At 34.9% G+C, this 22,005-nt stretch overlaps 1 protein-coding gene and 1 pseudogene across 1 annotated transcript; both read right to left on the bottom strand.

The window, feature by feature from the left end:
* Window positions 1-5,944: 5,944 nt before the first annotated feature.
* LOC145795774 (secreted RxLR effector protein 161 pseudogene) lies at window positions 5,945-6,547 on the bottom strand (annotated as a pseudogene).
* Window positions 6,548-6,868: 321 nt separating this feature from the next.
* On the bottom strand, window positions 6,869-13,878 carry LOC145795773 (uncharacterized). The gene is made up of 6 exons (XM_082880674.1): window positions 13,670-13,878; window positions 13,495-13,552; window positions 8,496-9,178; window positions 7,783-7,904; window positions 7,292-7,404; window positions 6,869-7,198 (listed from the first exon to the last, which is right to left on the bottom strand). The coding sequence occupies exons 1-6, from the start codon at window positions 13,876-13,878 to the stop codon at window positions 6,869-6,871; spliced, it is 1,515 nt and encodes a 504-aa protein (XP_082736800.1).
* Window positions 13,879-22,005: the final 8,127 nt, after the last annotated feature.

Raw genomic sequence — 22,005 nt, 5'->3', positions numbered from 1 at the left:
AAATGTTGGAACAATTTGTCTTGAATTCTTTAGTTGGTGGTTTTCGGGTGTAGACACCCCATTTTTGACCGTCCTCAAGACTTGGACGTCACCATTTGAACACATGGTGATCTTCCATGTTTGTGTTCGTTTGGAGTTCCCGGAGGTCTCGGCTCGCGTGCCTTGCCTCAGGATCTCCGAACTCGACCGTTTAGTGTCTGGTTTTGCACCAAACACTTGTGTTTTGCCTTGGAAGGGCAGGGTAGGGGCTTGTGGACCATCCCCACCCACCACCGGCAGTGGCTAGAGGCCACCGGCTGGTGTTTGCTGCCACCGGCAATGTTTATTGCCGGCCGGCACTATTTGTTGCCGGTCAGCACTATTTAGTGCCGGCCGGCACTCTTTTTGGCCAAGATGGCATTTTTGGCCGGCCGATTGCTGTTCATCTGCTTTTGCAGATATTTTTAGACAGCTGTCTTGCTTTTGCATCCCTCCATACACGTGTATGGAGGGATCTCCCTCTTGTAAAGCTTGTCTTGTAAGCTTTACAAGACATATAGAGAGAGGCTCTCTCTTGAGGCAAAGGAGAGGACTTAGGTTAGAGAGTTTAGATATTTTGAGAGCAAAAACAGCCATTGTTGAGCTCTGGTTCTAGGGTTTGAGTTACATACATTTTCTATCTCTCTTTCCCTCTCATTTGTGCACTAGGTGTTTTGTGTCTTACTATTGCACACAAACACCTAGTGTTTCACCTTCCTTTGGCTCTTGAGGTTCTAAAGGACTGGTTTTGAAGTTTTGGTGTTGGATTCAAGCTAAAGGAGGCCATTGGAGCACCATTTGTGAAGGGATCATCAAGGGTAAGAAACTTACACCTTTATTCCCCATTTTTGCATTGATTTTCTACCTATCTTAGAGCTGTTTTTGTGCTTATTGTATAACATAAAAACGTTCTTTTTTTATGCCCTCTTTATTATTTATTTAGAGTGTTTTGTTGTTTGAGGGTGGTTGACCCCCCTTAAGCCTTGAAAGGCCTCATTTTGGGCCATTTTGTGCTAGCTCCGGAATTTTGGTGTTGGGGTCTCTTCACCACTGAAATCTTGAGGGATTTCAGTGGTGAAGATGATGCCTTGAAGTCCCAAGAAGGAGAGGGCCACCCCCTCTCCTTGTTGTCCTTGAAAAGGGCATATTTTGGCCTCTTGAGAGAGCATTATGCTTGAGTGTGTGTTGAGTATGTTTAGGCTGTTTTTCATGCTTATATATCCATAATATAACATGATTTTAAGTTGGTGTTGGTACTCCATGCATGCTTAGCATAGTTGCCTTGTAATGCCTTGTTATGCCTTAACATGTCTTAGGTTGTTAGCCTTTGTTGGAGCATGTTTTAGGCTTAGTCTTGTGAAGATTTTGTGCTTGTTTTGCCATGTTCTAGGTCTGTCCTAGGTTGTTTGGGTTGATTTTGGCATGCTTGATATAGCTCCTTTGTATTTGGGCTTGTTGGCCTTGAGTATGTGCATGTGTAGCATGACATCTTTGCATCGATTTGGTGATTTGGGGTCACTTTATATGTTATTTCAGTCCCATTTCCATGCTTGTTTGATTGCCTTGCATGCCTCTTTAATGCTTTGGAAGCTTGTGTAGCAATGCTCCATGTTTTGGTGTTTATGCATGTCTTTGATTTTGAGTCACTTAGATGCCATCTAAGTAGTCCTTTAGCTTTGTTTTAACATGCTAAACCTCTGATTTTGGTCCTTCCTTTCATGCCATGTTTGGTCTTGCTAAGTGTAGTTCAATGCTCCTTGGATTTGCTTTGAACACTTGGACTATTTATTGCATATTTGGCTTGATGTATTGCTTGGTTTGGCACCATGTTTTAGCATGATTTCAATGCTTATGTTGCATGTTAATTAGTCCATGATTCTCCCTTTCAAATGTGTTTGAGGGTTGTTCAATTTGTGCTTAAGTGTTGGCCTTTCAACATATGTATGTGTGCATGTGTATTTGGTCCCTCATTGTAGCACTTTGGCTACTGTTTTAGGCCTATTTAGAGCTGCCTAATTCATGCATAAGTCCATCTTTCCATCTATTTACATTGCCATATGTATGCTTGTATGCTTGCATAAGCTTGCCCCCATGCCATGTTGCATCCTTAGCTTGTATGCTTAGGTTGCATTGCATTTTGCATGCATTTCTTGTCCCTTGATTTGGTGATAGGGATTAGGACTTTGGTTTGATTTGGTTTGCATGCATTTGAAATCAAAGTTGCAGACTTGATTCTTTGGGCCATCATGCATGGAAATGCATGATTGATGGTCCGAGAATCGAGGCACATGCCCCTTTGAGTCATTATCATGATAAGGGACATGGTTGGTGCATATATGCCTTGAATTGTGCTGCCATGCTTTGCCTTGCCCTCTGTTGCTGTCATTTGCAGATTCTGCAGGAACATTCTGCCGACCGGCAGTGTAAGGTGCCGGCCGGCAATCATACCTCTGCCGACAACTCCATTTTGTGCTGATGGCCACACACCAGTGCCGGTGGTAATTCCACTCAGCCGGTGGTACTCCCCAATGTCCAGGGATGCAATCCTGAGGTTTTGACAGCCTCCAGAGGAGTGAAGGAAGGAAAACAGAGGCAGCCTATGCATGGCGGCGCGTTTCCTGAGGCGATTTTTCTGTTTTAATTAATTTATTTAATTCGTTAATTAAATTAATTTGTAATATTAATTAGCTTGCGTAGTTAATTAATCTGTAATATTTATTCGATCCCTCCGAGTGAGGGTAAAGATGTAATAAGTGTGCGTGAGTGTGTGTATGTCTTCCAACCTCACGTCTTTCTTCCCTTTTATTTACCTGCTTATGATGGTAGATTAGGGCATGTTTAATTTAGCATACCTTATGCTATGCATGCGTGCATTCATGCATTTGTACTGCATGTATTAGGCTCGGTACATCATACTAACTGCATTTGTACTTCAATTCAAAAATTGAATATGTGATAGTTGATCGCATTTCATATGCCATGCTTAGGTTAGCCGAGCCTATCTAATTGCATCCTGTATGTGTTGCATTAGGCAATTTAGCATGAACTAGGACACGCATGTTTTGCTAACTAGTTTACTGTTTTGGCACGGAGTACGATGTAAGTATTTCCGCTTTAGCATATCGCATGAGTGTGAATGTTGCCATGTCAGCATACTTAACATGTGGCTAGATGCTTATGTGTTATAAACTGCTTGGATGCCTGTGGGTGAAGGTTGGATTGTTTGAGTTGGAAGAACTCATTGAAATCCGTGTTTTAGCCTACTTGCGAGTAGCAAATCCAAAACATTTTCCAACACAAACGGATATGCAATGCTTATTTCCAAATTAGGCAATCTAGTCTATACTTGTTTGCTGCGCGCATAACATAGTAATTCTAGGCTAATAAATGGAATAAGAACACATAACGTTTTCAAAATCGGATATCATGGTTAGTAGAGGCCGGTCTTCGGACCGGGCGAAAGGGGGTGCTCATAGCTGACCTTCCCCGATCGTACCCAAGCTCCTGAGCCGAGACAACTCCGGTGATGACGGACATGTGGCCTTCGGCACCGAGTCAGGGTTTCCTAAATTTCCCCATTTTAAAAATATTTAGGTGGCGACTCTGTAATCTGGCAAAGCAGTCCATGTTTGGCACTACTTTTTCAAAAATCTGTTTCTCAAAACGATTTTCCAGATTTGGACTCTTTGGTTCAGATTAAGAACCGTGACACAAATCGAGTCCGAACCGTAGCGTGAGGCCCCTCCGCGGGTGCATCTACATCGGGTCTTCAAAACTTTGCGATGATCTTATCTATGTAGAACAAAAAATTGGTGCTTCAAGTCATGTTACTTATCTCTTTCCTAAAGACAATATTTGCATCCACCAAAATGTGTGTAGGAGGTTACAGCAAATTCACTTCCAGGATACAATGAAACTTGATCTAAAGATCAAGTCAATCGGCGTCTGTATTGACGACAGTAGATCCGAATACTCTTGATATAATTAAGAAAAACTAAGACACTGATAATCAAGTCTGCAGAATTTGATTACCAGTAAGAAAAGCATAAACTTGCTTAAGAAACTCTTGATCGAAAACTCTAAATCAAGAGGGAGAGAGAGAGAGAGAGAGAATTGCATGAATACTTTCTGAATTTTTTAGATGATTGAAATGGTTGATTTAGGCCTTGATGCATCTGATCGAACGATCATGTCTCTTGATCGCATCTAATCAGATCTGACTGTTGGATCGAAGATCTATGGTGCAGATAATTCTTACACCGAATAGATGCGTTGATTGATCATACCTGATCACGATCGGGTGCCATCTTATCCGTTCGATCACATACATCTCCAATCAACGGCTATGATCAAACCACTCCAGATCGGACATGCAACCGTTCGATCGGTTGGTTGACTCATTGCCAACGGACGCTATATCACTGCCATGTGGAGTTGACTGTATTCTACGTCACTAGGGCTGCAAACGAATCGAGCCGAGCCGAGCTTTGTTGAGATCGAGCTTGGCTCATTTACTTATCGAGCTCGTTTATTGAGCTCGAGCTCAGCTCAGCTCGGCTCGATAATTTTTTTAATATTATTTATATTATTTAATATATATTTTAATATACTATTTAAATTAAATAAAGATAAATGAGACGAGCTTGACGAGCCGAGCTTATGCTAGCTTGAGCTCGGCTCGTTTACTAAACGAGCCTAATATTTGAGCTCGAGCTCGGCTCGTTTACTAAACGAACCGAGTTGAGCCAAGACCTTAACGAGCCGAGCCGAGCTTGTTCATGAACAACTCGGTTCATTTGTAGCCTTACACGTCACTCATGCCACGTTGGACCTACGTTATCACTCAAACCTGTCCGATGCAAATAGGAAAGTGCTTTCATGGCGCCTTGCGCCGATGTGTCCGTGCTAAGTGCAAAGTGCGCCATCAAATGCCACGCAACCCACTGTCCATACCACGCGCACGCACGTGTGTATGGGTGTTCGGATAGTGCGAAGCACTATCCTTGCGGTGTGAGTGCATGTACACTAGCATCCATCCTACAATTCCAGATTCAAAGGAATATTCCATGGAGCACTTTGTTAAGTGCTCCATGTTTTTCTCTCTTTCCAATGTGGGACAAAGTCTCCAAGCTTATTTCATGCTTTCCAAAGAAAAACATGAAAGATTTTGAAAACACCCAAAACTAAACAACAAATTTTGAAAACCCTTTTTGAAAATTCCCCAACATTTCCCCACCATTTTCAAAATATCAGATGATGATTCTTGGTTCACTTGGCAGCCTTATGCATAAGTGAAGATATCTTATGATTTGAATTATTCACTTAGTGAAAATACCTTAAAGTTTTTTCAAGATGGCATAGTAGACTTGTCTTTGAACTAGCGATCTTATACGACTAACCGGATATGTCTCATGCACAGTACAGGTTACCTTAAGTATTCAAACAAACCAACACGTGGATTGGCCTTATGTCTATATCCTATTTCATAAGCGCTCTAGAGTCAAGCCCTTGGACTCATAGGAAGCGGCACTACCTCCTACACTCACATAGGTAAGCTTACTGAGAATACCCCTGTAATTTACAGTACCCTAATAACTCAGTTGTAAGCTTATGACGAGTTTGCTAACTCATCCTCTTCTTTCCACATTATAGGTACCAAGCACTTCAACCTTGGGATGAAAATGAAACAAAATTAAGTGCTTGCAATCATGACATATGGTGTACTTGGGCTCATTGAATTCAAGACTTGATGTTTTTTCAAGCGTTGAATCGAGTTTTCACCAGGAGTGATTATGTTAAGTGGACTTAAGACCGATCCCTTTTGATGTTTTCCACACCAAATCCCTTGTAAGTCCTTTTGTTAAGGGTCAGCCAAGTTTTCACTTGACTTTAGATAACTAATGGTAATCACACCTTCTGTGATTAACTACTTGACACAGCTATGTCTCAGTCCTATATGCCTGGGCTTTCCATTATAGACATGGCTATAGGCCCGTGATAGAATTGCTTCACTATAACAATGCAAAGATATTGGTGGCATAGGTTTTGGCCATATCTTAATCTTTAACAAGAGATTCCTTAGCCACTCTACCTCTTTTCTACAAGAAACCAATGCTACAAACTCTGACGCCATGGTTGAGTTTGTTATGCATGTTTGCTTCTTAGAACCCCAGGAGATAGCTCCTTCTCCAAGAGTAAAAATCCAACCACTCGTGGATGAGTGATCTTCACGGTCACTTATCCAACTAGCATCCGTGAATCCTTCCAGCAGTGTCGAATAGCCATTATAGACTATTCCATAGTCTATCGTTTTTCTCAAGTACCTAAGTATTCGGTTAACAGCATGCCAATGCACACTACTGGTATTACTGGTGTATCTACCAAGTTTTCCCACTGCAAATGCAATATTAGGTCTAGTGCAAGTCATGGCATATATCAGGCTACCTATCACTCTTGAGTATTCTAGCTGATCAACAACTCTTCCAGTATTAGGATACAATTTCAAATTTGAATCAAAAGGTGTAGACATGGGTGTGTAATTATATTGATTAAATTTCATAAGAATTTTCTCAATATAGTGCGACTAGGTAAGAATCAAATTATTGTCCTCTCGTTTGATCTTAATACCTAGAATTATATTAACTAAGCCCATGTCTTTCATACTAAAGCTAGAAGATAAGAAACTTTTAGTACTTTCAATACATCATTGTCAGTACCAAAAATAAGTGTGTCATCTATATAGACATATGATTATACCTCTATTACCAGTAAACTTACTGTACACACACTTATTAGATTCATGTATCCTAAAACCATTTGACACTATTACTTTGTCAAATTTCCCATGCCACTATTTTGGAGCTTGTTTCAATCCATATAGTGACTTCATGAGTTTACACACTTTGTGTTCTTGACTCTGTACAACAAATCCTTCTGGTTGCTGCATGTAAATTTTCTCATCTAACTCTCCATTTAAGAAAGCGGTCTTAACATCCATTTGATGGATTTCAAGCTTGTAGATTGAGGCTAAGGCAATCAACACTTGAATGATGGCAATTCTGGCCATTAGAGCATATGTATCAAAATAATCGATACCCTCATTTTCAATAAAACCTTTAGTAACTAGTCTTGCTTTGAACTTGTCAATTGTGTCATCAACTTTTATTTTCTTTTTGAAAATCTATTTACAACCAATTGGTTTGGATCCATGTGGCAAATCAACAAGTATCCAGGTATTGTTACCCATGATAGAATCCATCTCATCGTTTATTACTTCTTTCTCGAAAGCAACATCTTGAGACTTTATAGTCTCGTCAAATGTTAATGGATCTAAATCCATATTCAAAGAAATCATTGTTTGTTTACAATAAGCTTTCCTAGTTCCTTCTACAAGGTAAACAATGAAATCAGAGCTAAATGACTTCTCAGTTCTAGCCCTTTTACTCCTTATTAACTCAATCGGCTCATTAGGCTCAATGGGTTCATGTCATTCACTTTCCTCTGTAGACATCAAAAGAGTTGATTCATTTCCCTGATTAGAATCCGACCTTGGAATGGTTGTGAAACGATTATCATAAAATACCGCAAAACGTGATTCAATGATGGTATTTGTTTCCATTAAACCATTGGGCTCTACTACTAGAAACCTATATGTATGTATAGCATAGCCAATGAATGTGCATTCAATTCATTTTTCACCTAATTTCTTTCTTTTAGGTTCAGGCAATCTGACTATTGCTTTACAGCTCCACGTTTTCAAGTAACCTTGATCAAGTTTCTTGTTTTTCCAAAGTTCATAAGGAGTAACATTTCTTCCATTGAGAGGAATTCTATTGAGTATGTGACAGGCAGTGAACAAGGCTTTACCCCCAAAACCAGAATTTAAACTGGAGTAAGAAAGCATAACATTAATCATTTCTGTTAATGTCCTATTCTTTCTTTCATCTACTCCATTTTGTTGTGGTGTGTAGGGTGTAGACTTCTCATGAATAATACCAACATTTTTACAATATTCTAGAAAATGGTATTCACCACCTCTATCAGACCTAAGTCTCTTTATTTTGACATTACATTGATTTTCTACTTCTCTCTTAAAAATCTTGAATTTATCAAGCACCTCATCTTTTGAATGCAAAAGATAGATATGATAGTGCTTAGAAAAATCATTAATGAATGTTACAAAATATTTCTTACCACCTCTAGTGGAGGTACTATGCATATCACATACATCACTATGCACAAGTTCAAGCAGAGATGTGGTTTTATCTACTTAAAAAAATGGAATGCGAGTAATTTTAGATTGCACACAAAATTTTCATTTTTCAAACATATCAAAGTCATACTTAGGAATTAAATCTAAATTAACTATATCATGCATTTTCCTAGTATTAACATGACCTAAACGAGCATGCCATAAAGAAAGAAAATTAACAATATAAGTAGAAATAGATGTATTATTGATAATGTTAAGTTTGAACATTCTCTGATACATGTAGCCCTTTCCAACAAAAATCTCATCCTTAGACAAGACAAATTTGTCTGACTCAAATACTAATTTGAAACCATGCTTATTAAGCAGGCTTCCAAATACAAGGTTTTTCACTACATCAGGTATATGATAAACGTCAATAAGACTTAAGACTTTTCGAGATGTGAACTCTAAATCCACCGTTCCTTTGCCTTTGATAGTAGCAATTGAAGAGTTGCTCATGTAGAGAACTGTTCCATTACTCACTTGTTCATAAGTAGTGAAATAGCTCTTGTCGTTGCAAACGTGCCTTGTTGCTTCGGAGTTAATCCACCAGTCACTAGTGTCTTCGAGCATGTTTACCTCAGATACAACAACCACGAACTTGTTCTTGGAATTTGATGCGTTTGGCTTCTTCTTGTATGACCGACATTCATCTCTGAAGTGCCCTAGCTTGCCACAGTGCCAATAAGCACCTTTCAGCTTCTTAGCATCTTTCTCAAATTGAGGGTCGCGCTTATGCTTCTTTTTGTTGAACCTCTTGCTATCATCCACCATGTGAATCTTGAAAGTTTGAGCCAATTGGTTATCTTTACTTTCAAGAAGTCTTGACTCTTCCTTAACTTGGAGGTGTTGAGCCAATTCCTCTAAAATTAGATCTTCCTTTTTGTGTTTCAGAGTTTTCTTAAAATCCTTTCAAGAAGATGACAGTTTTTCTATTATAGACGAAACTACAATAGATTAATCCATATTCATATTCTTTTGTCAAAGTTGACTCAGAATATGTTGGATCTCACAGAATTGTTCCATAGTGGGCTTTGTATCAATCATAGTAAAACGCATAAAATTACTAACAAGAAATTTCTTACTGGTGGCATCTTTGGTGAAGTACTTTGATTGTAATATGTCCCAGAATTGCTTTGTTGTTTCCAGATGTTGATACATATTGAACAGAGAGTCTGACAATGCATTCAGAATGTGTCCTCGACAAATGTAGTCGTCATTCTTCCATTTGGTTCTAGTACAGGTTTGCTCCATAGTCTCATCTTCTTACTTCACCGGATAGGGGGTAGTCAGCACATAGACCACTTTGAGAGTAGTGAGCAAAATATGCATCTTTTTTTACCAGTGTCGAAAATTTCCTCCATCAAATTGGTCAAGCTTTATGAAATCTTGAGTCATTTTCTGAATAGACATCGCCATATCTAAATATTGTCTTTAGATTGTTGGAACAATTTGTCTTGAATTCTTTAGTTGGTGGTCTTCTGGTCTTCAAAACTTGGCGATGATCTTGTCTATGTAAAACAGAAAATTGGTGCTTCAAGTCACGTTACTTAGTCACTTCCTAAAGATAATATTTGCACCCACCAAAAGGTAGAATACAATGAAGCCTGATCTAAAGATCAAGTCTACTGGTATCTGCACTGACGACAGTAGATCAAAATACTCTTGATATAATCAAGAAAAACCAAGACACTGATAATCAAGTCTGCAGAATTTGATTACCAGTAAGAAAAGCAGAAACTTGCTTAAGAAACTTTTGATCGAAAACTCTAAATCAAGAGGGAGAAAGAGAGAGAGAGAATTGTAGGAATGCTTTCTGAATTTTTTGGATAATTAAAATGGCTGATTTTGCAACCTATTTATAGGCTTTGATACATCTGATCGAATGGTCATGTCTTTTGATCGCATTCGATCAGATCTGACCGTTGGATCGACGATCTATGGTGTATATCATTCTCACACCGAATAGATGTGTTGACTGATTATACCTGATCACGATCGGGTGCCATCTCATCCGATCAATTGCGCGCATCTCTAATCAACGGTTATGATCAAACCGCCCCAGATCGGTCACGTAACCATTCAATCGGTTGGTTGATGTATCGCCAACAAATGCCACATCACTGCCACTGCCACTGCCACGTGGAGCTGACTGTATTCCACGTCGCCCATGCCACGTTGGATCCACGTCATCGCTCCAACCTGTCCAATGCAAATAGGAAAGTGCCCTCATGGCACCTTGCACCGATGCATCCGTGCAAAGTGCAAAGTACTCCATCAAACGCTACACAACCCACTACCAACGCCATACGCGTGCGGGGGTGCTTTAGCGGATGGTGCGAAGCACTATCCTTGCAATGTGAGTGCATGTACACTAGCATCCATCCCACAATTCCATATTCAAAGGAATATTCCATGTAGCACTTTATTAACTGCTCCATGTTTTGCTCTCTTTCCAATGTGGGACAAAATCCCCAAGCTTATTTTATGTTTTCCAAAGAAAAACATTGAAGGTTTTGAAAACATCCAAAAACTAAACAATAAATTTTGAAAACCCATTTTGAAAATTCTCCAACAGTAAACACAAATCCTAACATTACATTACACATTGAAATAGAAAACATCAAACATTCATACCTTCACGTCTCATTATCATAAGTGTACAACACTGACATCGATCGCAACTACTCGATGATATAGGGTTTGTATCACCGACTTTAGAGTATGAAACCAGCGGCATGTACCGACAATATCGCATTCAACTAAATGTTTGCACCGATTCTTGAAGGTTGTTCGAATCACTATTGTAGTTGACGTAGGGTTTCAACAATTTTGGGTTTGTATCCTCCAATGTTGAATGTGGAGATCAGCGATTAAGTGCGAAAAATCCTCGTTTTTCAGTTACGTTCACATTGGAATCACACTAGAGATGAACAATGTCACAGTTGGTTCCACAATCTTTCCATGTTCGTAGTGTGAGATTTGGTCATGAAGAAGGGAAAAGCAAAAAAGTCGATAGTATGGATTGTCCAAATGTGTAATATCACCCCAGTTGAAAACCCATGTTGATCCTTCTTCACAAAATATCATGCGTGTTAATGTATGCCCTTTTGGGTAATTTCCATTTAATTGGGACTTTTGGGTTAATAAGATGAAAGTGAGAACTAAACAGTTCATAAGATCACAATTTGATATTTATTGGTGTTTCACCCTTAAAATTTTCTCATTTTTCTATTATGGATTCCTAGCAAAACCAAATGTGTGCAACAATAATATTTTTTACCAGTAATGAGATTCGATTCCTAATTCTTGTCATTCAAAGATAACCTAAATGATAGTCTTTTTTACTAGTAATGAGATTTGATTCTTAATTCTTGTCATTCAAACCTAATCTAAATGATAGTCTCCAATTGTTGATACACTCTGGTTAAGAGCATAACTCAACAAACAATCTGAAGCCTAGTGCTTGTACAATCAAACTAAATTCAAAGCACAAAGATTTCTTTGTATCTTATGCATTTCTTTTATTTAGCAAACATACAAAATAGATGCATCTTTCAAATATGTGTTTGTGATATCTATATGTATTCCTACAAAACAACAAATAGTTAGTTTAAACTGGCCAAATTATGATATGCCTTCCAAACATCTTAATGAATTGACTGAGTTGCAAAATAATTTAGATAATTGAAATTGCAGTCTTAAGTTTATGCTCATTGATAATATGTTCAGACAAAATTTGGACTCAAATTTGATTTGAGCAGCATGCTAGTTTCATGTTCAATTCAGCATACAACTTTAAGATCAATTAACTGCCAAAATAAAACAAATTGAAAACGGTAAAGTACACGAGGATCCCTATACTTTCACTAAAATATCACTTTAGTCATTTTACTTTCAATTGTAATAGTCAATCCCCTATATTTTAAATCAAGTTGCAATATTACCCTTCCATCCATCTACCGTTCATAAAGTCGAGAGTATTTGTCATTTGAAGCATATGTGATATTTTTGTTGTCTCATTAGCACCTTTATACTTCTGCTAAAATTTAACTTTAATCCCTCTACTTTCAATTTCCGTTAGCTTTATTAACGGTAGAAAGACAAAAAGATGACATTCAAATTTGATTTAAAGTGTAGGAGGTTAACTTTTACAATTAAAAGTAAAGGAATAAAAGTGAAATTTTAATGAAAGTGTAAAGATACTACATGTAATTTACCCAATTAAAAAAGAAAGGCAGAACCGATCCTAGATAGTGCCCTTTGAAATCCATCACAAGAGAGCAAACTAGATTAGTCAACAGTTTGTTGATTGGAATGAATGTTGAAGGGAAGATATGTGCCATAATTCCAGCTGAAATTTTTATAATAATAAATTATTATTAATAATTAAGCATTATTGTTTCGTTTTCTGCTAGTACAGAACTAAATAGTCTTTTATTCAATATTTTTTCTTTCTTCCTTTTTTTTTTTCCTTTTTTTAATTTCATTTGTGGCTCGTGCCATGGTTTGAACTGAAAAAACCCTCGACAAATCAAATAGGGCTAAGAAAAAAAGTAATCATAGCTTATATGATTATGGTGTTAGAGAAACAACAGTAGAAAACAGCTGATAATTATCAAATTATTGTTTCATGCCTTTTTTGATGTCAGGTTTCTTTGGTCAGGTGGTGGACAAGACATTTGAAAAAGTTAACGTGGCCTACTGAGCAATAATTTTTGAAGCACAATGACTAAAGTTGTGTGAATCATTTTCCTGAAAAGAACAAAGAGATCTGACACCACTGCCTTGTTGTGGGTCAGACTCACCTCTCATCTTCACTCACTGCCTTCTCTGAAACTTTGAAATGGAAGTTTCAAAGCATGAAAATCATCAACACATCTAAGACATTCATGTTGTTATATGACTGCCGAAATTCTATCTGCTCACAAAAAAAGTTCATAAATTTACTTAAAATTTGAATCTATGATGGAGATTTTAAGCTTATTCACATCTTTCAAATTTCAAACATTTTTATAAGTACTTTTTTTAGGAATATGTAGTTTTTCAGGTATGACTGAACTACAAAAAAATTTCACTTGAGATACCTTTAGCCCATTTTACACAGAAGCAAATGTGTAAGCAAAGCATTAATTTTAGATAATCAACTAATTGCACAGAGATAAAACTATATATACTAATCTTTGTTTCATAGAAAGATATTTAAATTCCAAAAACACCAATACCCAAGTATTATTATCCATGGAAACATTGAAATAGTTAATAGAGACAGTGTATTTTTTACTATACAGACATTCAAAGAAAAAAAAAGAGAAGAAGATAATGATATACTACTATATATGCTAACCATCCTTTAGCAATGGCGATAACGATGACGATGATGATACCAGAACTGCTCACCTGTTAGACTCGGGATTTGGACCGCTCGGGACTTCATGAGCAGCCACCCCAAACTGTCGACTTTTTGTTGTCGTGGTGCTGGCAGTAGTAGTAGAAAAAGAAATCTTGCTTTGCAGTGCACGTGATTTCGTGGTGGATTCGTGCGTTGTTGTGGGAGATTCTAGAAGGACACGAATTACTGATGAAGAGGAAGAGGAAGAGGAAGCCATATGTGTCCTTGACAAATCAAGAGGGCGAGCGAAGAGAGGAACGATCAAGAGTAGCCCAACAACTAGTAGAAGAGCTTGTGATTTTGTGGAGCTTGGAAGAAGTGTTTTGCTAGTTTTTTCCATAGTCTTGGAACCAAGAAACCACACCCCCCAGTTGTCCACCGGAGATCAATATCCATGAACCGGTTGAGCCACCGAGTTTAAGGAAACTAGTACGCCAAACACAAAACCTTCGAATCTATAATCAGATTAGAAGAAACTTTCAATAGAATTGGATGGAAAGAGAGTTTTCAAGATTCAAAACCACATTTGTTGAAGCTTGGAACTTTGGAATATATGTGCTTTCACAAGAAGCAAAAACAGGTACATATGAACACTTGTGAATATGACCTACTATATTTCAAGCTATTAGACTGCCCTTAACCTTATCAGTAAATTACAGGGATGTCCTCGTTGTAGTTGAATTGACTGAGGGGCTGTTTGGAATATTGGCTTTTTACCCAATTATATATCTCTCTACTTTTTTTTGTTTTAACACATTTTTATAAAACGTCAAAAAATTCACATTTGAGTTCTGAATGAGTTTCTGCATTTTTTGGAGTTCACATTTTGCTGTTACTTTTTGAGTGAATCATGGCCACTTTGATTTCCTAGTCTTTTTGTCTTCTTTTTTCAGCTTTGTTACGAATGTTAGGACCATGTTCAGCTTTGTTACATTCTATTTTTTTTTTATTTTTTTTTTTTAAAATACCAAAGTATGTAAGTAAGCAAAGCCATCAAATTGGAAGTCAAAGTGTACCAAGGAAGTGTTAATTAAAGACAATTTAAAATGGTGTGTAACAAGCTGCAAAGGGACTAGTTTTTGGTTTAACGGTGACACTATCTTAAATAATATTATTAGCCAATAAAAAGTTTCAAAATGACTAAATGGATAAGTCTTATCTCCCACTAACTTAATGTTGTTATGGTCCCTATTACAAATTAAAATTACTCATTGAATGATGATATCGTCATGCAATATTACTATTACATTCAATATTTACTCATAGGAATGACATTTTTTAAAAGTATATTAATGGAGATGATAGCCTATGCAACTAATTTGACACATCATCATTTTATCTTGTATTCTATTTTAAAGATGATCCACAAACTAAATTTTTATATAAAAAATAATTCATCCAACATTTTTTGAAGTAAAAATGATTAGGTAGACAAATGGATTATCTAGTGACAAAATAAATAAATAAGTAAATAAAAATTGATAAGAAATTTATTTATGCAGTGCAAGACTCAAATGGAGAGATGGATTGAAAAAGATACACACTCGTAAAAGATATTTAATAATTTATCCTAAAACTAGGTGTATAGTGGAGATTGAATTTGATGTGTTATGGATCCATAATGAATTTGACCCACACAATTCAAATTCTAAATATTTTTTATTTTTTATTTTCCTTTTGCGTTTGTAACATTGCTGGAGATGGATTGATTTGGTGCCTTTCACACCAAATGCATGTGGAAAACTTATTAAACATATATCTGATTATTTTTCATGTAGGTGAGAACTAACCTTTTTTTCAGTCTAGTTTTTCTTTGGCCCTATCTTCTTGAACTTGACTTCTCATCTGAATTAATAATTTGAGCAATGATACATAATTCTAATTCAAGAATTCTAAATAGAATTCTAATGAATTGTCAAGTCAAAAGAAGATGAGTAATAATACATCTTCTAATTTTGGAGCTCTAATGATGTGACAAAGAATAAAATTAAAAAAAGAAAAAGAAAAATGCTTTGGAGCTCTAATTCTTGAGTTCTAAAGCCAGCTCTAATGAGCTGGCAGTGGGCCCCACCCACTATGATGTGCTATTTTGGTTTTTATTTATTTATTTTTCTCATTGCCGTGTCATTAATGCTCCATTAAAGGATCAAAATTAGTGTTCTGAATCATTACTGTTAAAAAAAAAAATAAGACCAAAATATTACATCAGAGTGAGGTCCACCCCTATTATAACTCATTAAAATTTCTTTATTAAAGCTCTCAATCATTTTTTAAAGAAGATGAAAAATGCCAATAGAAAACAACAATAATTACACATAGACTAATGCCACATAATTAAAACTTTTTGAGAACTCTTATTTTAAAATTATCAAACATTTGTGTAATAAATTTTAGCTCTACTTGATTGACATAATTGTACAACATTAGTGTCATGTCAAAATCAATACCTAATGAAGTGTCCAATATGGGCTAGTTTGGTCATTTACTCTACAATCAAACAAAAGAGAGGAGAATGGTGGTGGCTTTTTCTTCATTGGCCTCTTGCTCAGAGAAATCTCTGTTCTTCGTACAGTTTTTTAACAATTTAAGAGTAAATGATAAATATATTTTTAAAATTTTACTTTAAATATAGATTATCTTCTATAATTTGAAAAATTATAAATATTTTTTTATCATAATTTTTTATTTAACATAAATAATTAAAAAAAAATAAAATTTATAACTACTCTCCTACATAATAATAAAATTACATGAATTATTAATTAAAATAAATTTATGACATTATATAATAGACTTGACGATTTACTAATAAAATAAATCATTTGTTATGAAAGTAAGAATTTTACGAGACGGTATGTAATTTTCAGAACCACTTTATTTTTTTATTTTTTAACTATGTATCCGGGCCAATTTACGCATACTTCGACTAATTTTAAGGGACCAATCTCACCGCTTACTTACGGGGGTCATATTTAAAGCCAGAGCAAGCATCTCATTCAGAATCACAAGTAACAATTCGTATTTTAAGTAAAATTCATGAAATGTATTTATAATTTATTTAAAATTTAATAATGTTACATGTTTAAAATAATATCAATAAAAATATTGAAAATTTAAAATATATAATTTATATTTATTTTAAATATAGCTCACATTACATCAAATTTAAATTTATACATAAATTTAAAATATGAACAGTTTTCTAAACATTCCTTTTAGGTACATGGTTGCCTTTTATGAATTGGGATCCTCCCCTTGAGTCCCCTCCTTAATTCCCTCCTTGCAGGGGCCTTCGGGTCCACTTTGAGGCCCAGTTTTGATAATCCGAACCGTTAATATTTTTAGATTTATTCAGTATATCATACCTGTAAAAAATCAAATTGATCGAATATCATAAAGTATGTGTTCGGAAAATTGTTTATTAAAAAATAGTTTGTAGTCCCAATTTTCTGAACGCATACTTTCTGATATCCGATCAACTTGATTTTTTACAGGTATAATATACTGAATAAATCTAAAAATATGAACGGTTCGGATTATCAAAACTGGGCCTCAAAGTGGACCCGAAGGCCCTTGCAAGGAGGGAATTAAGGAGGGGCTCAAGGAGGGGATCTGGACTCGCCTTTTATGATGTACAAATTAAAGAATACAGATAAAGCTAAGGATTGCATTTGCCTATTACTGCACCTCTGATTTAAAAAAAAAAAAATCCGAGACATGTCTGCATGATTGGGCGCATAGGTCCCCACAACCTTGATATATATATATATATATGATATTATGGTACGTTAAGGTTATAAAGGTAACTTCACTCTTTATTTATTTATTTTAAATTCTATTTACACGTCACTTATTCTCTCAACACATGGTACATATTTTTATTTTTCTAATTTTTTTCTTAATTCACACCATAATTTTTCAAATAATACCGCAATGTCAATATCTTCTCTAAACTTGAACCCAAGAGCGAAAGAGAGATCACTACCTAGGCTTCGAGCAAGCATGCGAGCGATAGAGACAGATCCCAATACATGATGTTTTCATATCTGAAGTAATAGAAAAAGATGAAGGAAAGAAGGAAAATGGAGAGGAGGAGGAGGGTGGCGACGAAAAGGAAAGATTTGAGGAGGGGATAGTGGGAAGAGGCCGAAAACATTTAGGGGGTTGCAAGATGGTGCTAGAGGTAGTGGTGGCAGTGGCCGATGGTGATGATGGTGTGCTTAGTGTTCTACTAAGAGAAAGGATTTTAGAGTGTTATCCGAAAATGTAACACTACAACAAAAACATACTTTAGTGGCACTACACTAGTGGCATATTTTTAGAAAATGCCACAAAAAATGATATTTAGTGACACGTTTTTGAAAAATGCCACAAAACGACAAACATAAAAGGCTCTAGTGACATTTCAATAAACAAGTGTCACAAAACTACAACAAAAACATACTTTAGTGGCACTACACTAGTGGCATATTTTTAGAAAATGCCACAAAAATGATATTTAGTGGCACGTTTTTGAAAAATGCCACAAAACGATAAACATAAAAGGTTCTAGTGACATTTCAATGAACAAATGTCACAAAACTATAACAAAAACACACTTTAGTGACACTATACTAGTGGCATGTTTTTAGAAAATGCCACAAAAATAATATTTGGTGACACATTTAGATAAATGCCACAAAGCCACAAACATATAAAGCTCTAGTGGCATTTCAATAAAGAAATGTCACATCAATTTTATGGCATTTTATAAAATAATGACACAAAAAATTATGTTTGTGACATTTACCAACAGATACCACTAAACTTTAGTAGCAATGGCATTTTTTAAAAAATGCCAGGACACTAGGTAGGTGCAAATTACTTTTTATGGCACTTAGGTGAAAAATTTCATAAACAAATATTTTATAGCATTTTGAGAAATGCCACTAAGTCAAAAACTTTCCAAGCTTATAATGGCATTTTTGAAAAGGGTGATGATTGAGACCCCCTCAAATCACCACCCCCACCACCCCCCCACACACACGTGGCGGGTGGTGATTGGAGGAGAAGGGAAAAAAAAGAAAAGAAAAAGAAAAAGGGACCAATCATGAGAAGAGGGGGTCAAGGGGGTGAGTAAAAAAGGGGGTCCAAGTCATTATTCTTTTGAAAAAACAAAAAATGCCAATATATTTTTAAAATTTTTACAATGCAGTAAATGATTAAAAATAAATAAATTAAACTCAATATACACTACAGGAAAAAGCACATTCGGCGACTAAATTTCCTGACCAAAAAAAATTTGGTCGCTGATAGTATAGTTTTCAGTAACCAAAACAACATTAGTAGTCAAAAGTAAAGGTTTTTGGCGACTAAACAATTTTAATAGCCAAAAGTCTACAATTGGCGACCAAAACTAAGTTTGGTCGCTGATTATTTGGGTTTTAGTGAAAAAAAAAATTTAGTAGCCCAAAGTAAAGCTTTTTGGCAACTAAAAAAATTTAGTAGCCAAAAGTCTACAATTGGCGACTAAAAATAAGTTTGGTCACTGATTATATGGGTTTTACCAACTAAAAAAATTTTAGTAGCCAAAAGTAAAGCTTTTTGGTGACTAAAAAAATTTTAGTAGCCAAAAGTCTATAATTGACGACTAAAAAATAAGTTTAGTCGCCAAAAGTGGTTATTTTTAGTGCGGGAGAACTAAAATCCTAAGGCAGAAATTAAATTTTTTGACGACCAAAATTTTGGTAGCTGAAAGTGCATCTTCGGTGACCAAATCCGATTTTGGTTGGCAAAAGTTAAGTTTTTTAGCAACTAAAAATAATTAGTAGCCAAAAGTATAGAATTGGAGACCAAAAAATATTTTGTCGCCAAAAGTGGTCTTTTTTTATTTTACTAGTAAATAGTTTATTTTACATAATTTATGTTCAATAAAATAATTATGTTTATACATATACTTTTATATTAATATAAATGTATGTACTATATAAATAATATATGTTGCATATATAATTATATGGTGCTATAGAGGTGTAGTGGGAAGAGTGTGGTGTATAAGGTTTATGGTGCGGGAGGTTTGCGGTTCGAGTCTCTGCAAGAGCAGATCAAATTGTTCTACAACGAATTATCGTCACGAATGGCACTTGACAGCGTCACGAATAGTGCCTACCATGACATTAAAGTGTCACTAAAAGGTTTTAGTCTTGATGGTGTAATGACACTTATAAGTGTCACTAACTCTTTTTTTAATGGCGGTTGATAGTGCCACAAATAATATCTACCATGACATTAAAATGTCATTGAAAGTTTTTAGTCATGATGGTGCAGTGACACTTGCAAGTATCTATCGTGGCACTCGTATCTACCGTGGCACCGATAGAAGTGGCACTTGTTCAAAATGCCACAAAACTAAAAAATGTCATTAGAAGAATAGTTTTGTGGCACTTTCAAATGTCACTAAACTAAGAAAATATTGTAGTGTAATTTACTTATGGGATACAATAGGAGTAATAAAAAATAACAAATATTGTGTATTAAGAGATACAGTAGTGTGCAAATAGAACCACTCCATTTTTGGGGCTCAATATGCTTTCTAGTCTTTATCAAAATGTTATAAGCAATTAATTAGTTGAAAAGGATAAGAATACATAAAAAATGACTTGCATTAATTAATATATATTTTTATTAATATTATCCTATTCTAGCTGTTCCTGGTCTATTCTTTAATTGTCATTGGCCGTTGGAGCAAAAATGAGACAATAGAACTATTTGTTATTATAATTTAGGTTGGATTTTTTTATTTATTTAGTGAGGATAGTTTTTCCGTATGAAAATTAAGAAATAATTATTTTATTTCATTCTAATGAATCAGATGTTATATTAATGTGTATTGTATTTTTATTAATTAGCGTATAACAAAAATTAATGTGACATAATATTTTAAAAATATTTAAATTTTTTTATGATATTGAAGGCGAATGTGATTTGAGTGACAAACAACTCTTATGACAGATGGATGAAAACAAAAGTGTGCATGCATGGCAAGGCATAAAGCTTTTCAAATTTGTTTGTTGCTTTTTTTATTATTTATTCTTTATTGAGAAAATCGATTTTCAACTTTGAGGTGCCTAATGGGCTATGGGGATCTAAGCTAGGTCACCCATAAATATTTTTGACAATACTACTGATGTTAACCCTTTATCTTGATGCCGAACAATTTTATATTTTTTCACACCCATCCATCTACCCAAGTATTGGTTTAATTGAAAGAATTTTTTAACAATTTTAAAATAAATGTATTTTTTTTTTTTTGAAAGATAAATCATGTAAAGAGTATAACTATTTTTTAAAAAAATTAACCAATATTTTGAAGGCACACGTTATTATTTTATTTTATTTTGTCAATCAATTTAGGACTAGTTACAAAATTAAGAGAATTATATATTTTAGAGGCTACTCCAATATTTGTCAAAAAGTTTTGAATTAAGGGCCATTTTGGGAACAATGGTAAAAAGTTAATTTTTTGACTTTTTAATTTTTTTAGCTAAAAAAATTAGCTTTTTTACCCAAAATAACCCAATTTTTTGCCAAAAAAATTACTAAAAAAATCAAAAAATCAAAAAATTAACTTTTTATCAATTTCTCAAAATAACGCTAAATGTTTTAACATGGTTTTAAAACTGGATCTTGGGAAGTGGGCTTCAAAAAGTCCTTTGACTTATCGTCAATGCTCATGGTGATGGTGTTCCTTTGTCCCCCATTACATTAGTTGCTGGTTTTTTCTGGTGATTGGTTATAATTATTGTGTTCCTTCTTTCCCATTATAGTAGCAGTTGGCTTGATCTTGGTACAATTACTAACTATTATTAGGCTATTGATCTATTTGATATAATATTTATTATATTTATAATTAAAAAAAATTTAGTGAAATATCTTTTTCCAACTTTGGGTAATAGAAGAGGTCAAATATATATTTTTCTTATTAATTAAGGTCATAGAGAAAAAAAAGCTGAAATTTTTCCGTGAACAGCTAGAAATTTCTCTTCATCTTTGTGAAAATGTTGAGAGATCCTAACTGCTATAAAGATATTGCATGTCCTTTATTTTATAAAATCTTAATATTAGGGACCCTAAACTAAAAATTCCAAAAAAAAAAAAAATCAAATTAGTGGTAAACTTTATAAACTTTAATGATTAAAATCATAATTTTTTAAAAAATTTATTAGAAAATCCTCTTTTAAGTGCTTATATCCCAATTAGTCCATAAGATATTCTTATATTTGAATAAGTCCTATTATTTTGGACATTTGATCCATTAAATTTTAATTATTATATTTAAAGTATTTTATGAATAATTTTATTCTTA

The sequence above is a fragment of the Camellia sinensis genome, chromosome 7 (assembly GCF_055761805.1).
Source record: "Camellia sinensis isolate YWXY chromosome 7, ASM5576180v1, whole genome shotgun sequence".
Lineage (NCBI taxonomy): Eukaryota > Viridiplantae > Streptophyta > Magnoliopsida > Ericales > Theaceae > Camellia > Camellia sinensis.
This window is presented reverse-complemented; position numbering and strand designations above follow the sequence as displayed.